General features: G+C 44.7%; 1 protein-coding gene across 1 annotated transcript in view; it reads right to left on the bottom strand.

Moving 5' to 3' along the window:
* Positions 1-1,269: 1,269 nt before the first annotated feature.
* Positions 1,270-6,178, bottom strand: part of LOC135824794 (uncharacterized) — a 10,004-nt gene continuing 5,095 nt past the window's right edge. The window contains exons 2-7 of the mRNA XM_065337498.1: positions 5,639-5,860; positions 4,879-5,019; positions 3,569-3,700; positions 3,164-3,286; positions 2,638-2,870; positions 1,270-2,372 (exon numbers count right to left, since the gene is read on the bottom strand). Coding sequence (XP_065193570.1) covers positions 1,935-2,372; positions 2,638-2,870; positions 3,164-3,286; positions 3,569-3,700; positions 4,879-5,019; positions 5,639-5,860 — 1,289 coding nt within the window. The 3' untranslated portion in view covers positions 1,270-1,934. The remainder of the gene's footprint in view (positions 2,373-2,637; positions 2,871-3,163; positions 3,287-3,568; positions 3,701-4,878; positions 5,020-5,638; positions 5,861-6,178) is intronic.

The following is a 6,178-nucleotide window of genomic DNA, read 5'->3' as shown; positions in this document are numbered from 1 at the left end:
ACTGCAGGCTTGAATTGCCTTTGCTACGTCCAGATGCTTCACAGTCTTTGGACACTGGAAATGGACAGCTGGCCTGTCCATGTCAGAGCGCTCAATTTGCCTACCACTCGGTATTTAGAAAAAAAGGTGGCCGGTAAAAGCACCCAACTAGTTGTCGCCTTCGTCGCCCTTTGACTTCGATCCAGGACGATTCAATGTTAGCGTCAGAAAGCTCTGGGCGCGGTTTTACCTGGAGTCCGGAACGGAAATAAAAGCATACACCGCCACCTCTGCGCACTGGACGATCGTGCCGTATCACACAGTAACCTGGTATATCAATATCACTGTCTGACGTTGTGCTGTCAAGCCAGGTTTCTGCGACGCCAAATATGTCGAAGTTGTATTGCTGTAGGATATCGGCGACCTCAGCTACTTTGTTTCGAAGACTACAAACATTCAAAAAGCCCAGTCTTATGAAGGACTGTGTCAGTGGGGTACTGCGGTGAGCAGGGGCAGCAAGGTTATTCTGGGTACAAGAGCCATGAGCACTGGGACCTGGGATGCCAGCGCCAGCCCCAGGGGAGAGATGTTGACTGTGTACACTACTAGTAGCTAACTTGGAGGGGGAAAAGCTGGGTGCTAAGGGACTTCATTCTGTTCCTCAAATAATCCATCCTGCTTTAACCACAATTGCATGTAGCAAAAAAAACTTGCAAGGGAAATTCATCACATTCAATAATTAAATGCCATTGTCCATTTTTTCGTAGTAAGATCATGGAACACTAGCAGCTGCCTCTTCCTCCCAAGTACGTAAACACGTCGTGTGTAAAAAAATAAGGGGCGCAATACACCAATTAGATCAGCCCAACGTTCACAATATAGCACACAACGTATAGGGGGGTCGGAGATAATCCACCATACATAAGTGACCCTGATTACTTTTTTATTGCGTGCTACATTATGCTACATCTTGCAGTATGCATGTAGAGTATGCATGTACTTGAAATATGAATATTCAACTTCAGGTTTAGTTGGCAGACTCTAACGCATAACTTGCGCTCTATTATTTTCCTAAAACAACGCTGCGTAACTTTCCAAGTACACAGTTTTGGAGGTGGAACTAATCCCACATTTAACATGAATACACAGGTGAACCTTTCGGATACTGTTGCATAAAACCGGATATTTTTACCGCCGTTTTTCTGTGGGTACTAGCCAAAATCGGCTTGGGATATCATTATAAAACCTGAAAGTCGTGTTAAACCCCAGTAAGTGCAAATGTCGTGGTACTGAAGTTTCCCAGTTTGGAAACTGGCGATTTTTGTGTGTATCAGCAGAACAGAGAATCACAAACATGGTAAAGACATAATTCGTTTTTTTTTACAGATAACCAATGAGCACTCTGGTGATATGTATGCACCACTATTGGCAGTTAGACACACAAAACAGGCATGTTTGTCCTACTATGAACAATAAAGCAAGTAAAACACCCGCAGTGGGTTCCATACGCATTGAAGCAATGACTACACCCTCTTTGAAGTGGTACATTGTACTATTGAACTACAATAATTCAAACACAAAACAAAACAAAACACAAAAAAACCGAACTCGGATGGTGAGCCAATTAAATTATGGTGAAAAAGGAGGAGGACTAAAAGTTACGAGTTATGACTAACTGTCCACCAACTCGCACTCACTGACTGTATACGATCTGGTTACGTTGGTGGACAGTTAGTCATAACTCGTAACGTTTTGTTCTCCTTTTTCACAACAAACCGAATTGGTTCTGGGGGCATTCTCATACTTATACCGTGCAAACCGTCCCCATGTACATCTCAAGTACTAGCATGGAGATTGAGAAGAAAAAATGACTAAGTAAGAGTGTAAAGGATGACGAACAGAGTATGTAAGCTAAAGAATGTGCTTTGCAGTGGTATCATGAAGGGTAATGCAGGTCAATTTGGACGGCATACCTCTTGCACTTCCATGATAGAAGTCGATCGGTAGCCTGAGTGTGATGAGCCCCGACCATCGGAGATGTGCACAGATATCGTGTGATTCCCAGCTGACAAGGCTGCACCATTAGACTCAACGGACTCACAAACACCAGTCAGAACGGATGGGATGTGATTGTCAGCTTGTGAGGCTTGGTACATCACGATATCTATGTGCGTAGGCCGTGTGCACTGTTTATTGTCGATTTTGAATAACCAATAAACCGACCTGCCACCGTGATAACTACGTATAGTCCCGGAGTAGGATAGCCTCAAAACTGTATCCGTGTGTTTCTTCCTGAAACTCATTGAGGCGATTTGGCCGTTCTGTTTACCGCTTGCACCAGAACGACGACTCTGATACTTGTACCCCAGTGTTGGCCTCGTGCAAGTCAAATTCTAACATAAAGGAGCAGAGAACAGAGTAGATACGGAGAACGTACCAAGGAGATTACAATCATGGTGGAAGATAAACAGCATGTTCATGTAGTAAGGCTGTCATCACACCATGGTACAAAGCGCTGCGTCTACGTCCACGTAAGGAGTTTTTGCGCAGTACGTGATGAGTCTAGAGACTAATGACAGACATATACATGTGTAATGTACCTAATTATAAGTGTGAATAAAGACTTTTTATTACCTTACTTTTAAAAGTACTCCTTACCGTTTCGTTCCTTGTTTCGACGTGTTCCAGTCGAGAATTCATGGACAGCATCGCACGATCCACGGAGTCATGATGTTCTCGGAATATCTCCGTGATCTTTTCTATTTGTTTACGGAAAGTGTTGATCTGGCCATCGCGCAGCTTTAGTTTCTGCTCCAAACGCTTGTTATGTTTCTCTGCTTGTAGTACTCGCCGACAGAGACCGGAATTACTCTCGCCTGAACACGGGTCAGCTGTAGATAATGAAAGGACAATACCATAATATGCTTTTTACGTACAACAAATCAACGAATTAGGATTGTGTTAAAGTTATTGTGGATTATATACATGTACAGGTCATACTTCCTTGGTAACAATTAGAGCATTTGGAAAAATGAGGATTCCCGCTGCCCCGTGATGTAGAAATTGGTTAGGAGCAGAGCTGAGCATTTCCTATCACTTTCCAATTATCATTACAAGATGGCCTGAAACTACACTGTACATTGTAGTTGACAGTGGATTGTTGCGAAATTCATTTTGCACGCACCTTCACATGACCTTCCGTTTCCAAGGTAACCATGGCTGCACTTGCAGGTGTACTGTCCCAACGTGTTATTACAGTGTGCGTGCTGATGGCAACGGTGCACTCCGGCTTGGCACTCGTCTACATCTGAGGCAGAAAATACCAAAAACGGAACACTTGCACTGTAAAGAGACAAATCTTGCGTTCGCTCTTTGTAAACATTGAGCACTTTTCAAGTGTTGCATGCATTTAGTTGCATGTACATGTACATATAAATATAGTTTCTAGAACCAGAGAGAACCTTGACTACAGTGTATGGGTCTAAGTGGTCAATGCATGGTGTGCAAAGCTTCAACGCAAACGAAATTTTAATTTCAATTTCACTCACTGCTCTATCTTCTGTGTGTTCACTACTCTGGTACTCATTACCTTCGCAACGCCGCCCATCTCCATAGTAACCATGAAGACACTCGCATACATACGATCCATGGGTATCGTGGCATCTTGCGCGCTCAGCATCATCACACTCGTTTAGCTGTGGTACTGCGCACTCGTCAATATCTGCGTGGAGACAACACACAGAACAACAAGGGAAATCCTCATGTTTGGAATTTAATTAAGTGGTCTTTGTAAAAATAATAAAAAAACAAAAAAAATCAAGGCTAGTTAGTCGCTATTTTTGTGAAAATGCGAATTGTTTTCTTTCCCTTCTCCACAGAGGAACACCGGGAAAGATCCAATATTGTAATTATTTCGTTACAAATTTCAAACCAGCTCATGTGAATGGACATACATGTACCCACATACATGTACAGCCGGGGACCCACTATTGCATTGGCCCTATCATCAAATTTGCAATGAACCAACTACTCACCTTGCTGTACAAATATCGAGCATGAAGGTCACCGCCAATAAGCTGTATAAGTTGGCATCGTTGTGTTTTCTCACATTACCACCATGTACTGATTTGAGAAGTAATGGTACGAATGATCTCATCAGGTTTTACAACTGGCTTCGTCTGTTCGTGTCACAGAATCGTGTGACGATATGTTTCCCTCCGGCTGCACTGAGTCCTAATCGCGCCTGGACCAGTGGTTGTGATGAAGCCGAGACCCAAGGTCGGCAGAGCATCCCAGACCACGCCACCACTCCCCATATTCATGGCTCACACATGACGGGTTTACGTGGCTCGAGTAGTAAAAAAATCGACGCACAGAATATATCGCTCAATAGCCACGTGCGCAGATTTGAATGAGGGGTGTCTCTACCTTCCTGGGCAGGGAGTGACGTGGAAACTCCTTGAAAATGGCAGACTGCATCGCGGCAGCTTTAAAAAATTGAATTCGGTCTGAAGACCAAAATGGCTGAGATCAGACGCCTTTTGTTGGTTCGCTGGCATTTCAGGTAAGACACTGGGTTGTGGCGCTGGCGTTTTGACCCTGGTAGTAGCAAATGTTGGTCCACTGTGTTACTCCTGCGACGAGGTTTACAGGAAGCCCACGTTTGTAAAATTGTTCAAAGATTTTTTCGTTTAGCGATTGGTGTAGCCCAGAGACCGTTTGGAGAGTGTCGTGAAGACAAAATACGATATATGGGGACATAACGCTGAAACACACCGTCACGCCATCACCAAACGCAGTCCAGGAGCCAAAATCAGATTGAGTACATCAAGTCGTTATCACGGTTGGGAACCAATTTCACTGTTTGTGTTACCTGAACATCAGCTTTTTTACACTTACCAGTCTCACATCGCTCTCCAACAAGTCCCAGAGGACATTGACACCGAGGTGTTTCGCTGGTGGCGTTGTGAAGGCATACGCCACGGGCGGAGCAGGGAAGCACGGACGGGGTAGAGGACGCTGGACATGTCGCGTTTCGGTCTGCGGAAACAACACAAACATTGACAGCAAACATTGGCATTTAGAAAGGAGAATGTCGCCACATTTTTCCCGTTGGATGCACTCTGAAATCTAGTGTTGAGCCAATAATGAAAGGTACAAAGGACGTCAACACACGGACACGGGAAAGGAGGAAATGACCATTCGAAATCAACGCGAACATAGTCTGGATCTTGAGTGAGAACACATGTTCTTCACGAAGGCCCACATTCATTGAAACACATACATGTATGAACGGGAGAGGTAAGGTTTCCAATAAATTACTCTAAAGCTGAATCCACTAAATCTACTTGTGTAATCTCGAATATGCTTGAATAACAAAGGCTACGTCTTATTTACCCCCCCCCCCCCCCCCCACACACACCCTTTCCCAACTTCCCAATATTGTGCGTTGTGTGAATGAACAAACAGTGCTGGCAACTGAAATCCGACCCCCTTGCTGGCGAGGCGTGCCGGCAAGGGGGTCGGATTTCAGTTGCCAGCAGTGTACTATCAAAGAGGGCATTGCCGCCTGTGTGTAGCGTCTCCAACTTCGTTCCGGAACAATGGCAACATACTCGCTTACGCTAATCGCACCTGAACTGACCAATATATTCCTTACCTACGCATTGTTTCAGCTTTTCAGCCAAATCACCATCGAAGTCCAATATAACACTGATGAAGTATGTATCGGACGACTTGATCTTCTTCTCGTCAAGACCAAAGCGAGTAACGTGCCTACTTGCAACAAGCTGACTAGCATAATCCTGGCTGGCACCGGCGACTTCCAACCACGCCTGAAGGCAGTTATATTGATCCTGCTGCTTCGTACTCATCCCAGAACCTGTACAGACACAAGCAGTAAATGGTTTGGAATTGAAAAAAGTATTTTACCCCCTTTGTGGAATTTAGCACTGTAGGGAACTTGTATGTATGTATATATTTTTTTTTATTCGCAAGTACACACGGGCTACAAGCTCAATTACATGGAAGCGAATGTCAAAAACAAAACAAAATTCGACGGGTTCGCGTACCGGGCAGGTCAAGAACAAGGAGTCGTACAACTCCCTGGTCAAGTTCCACCTTTCCGCTTCCGTGGGACGCCACCACCCCATGATCAGGCGTCAGATGCGGCTCCTAAACGGCGAGGGAGGATAGATCA

The sequence above is a fragment of the Sycon ciliatum genome, chromosome 9 (genome assembly GCF_964019385.1).
Source record: "Sycon ciliatum chromosome 9, ocSycCili1.1, whole genome shotgun sequence".
In the NCBI taxonomy this organism is placed as follows: domain Eukaryota; kingdom Metazoa; phylum Porifera; class Calcarea; order Leucosolenida; family Sycettidae; genus Sycon; species Sycon ciliatum.
Note: the sequence above shows the minus strand (reverse complement) of the source record. Positions and strands in the feature narration are given on the sequence as shown.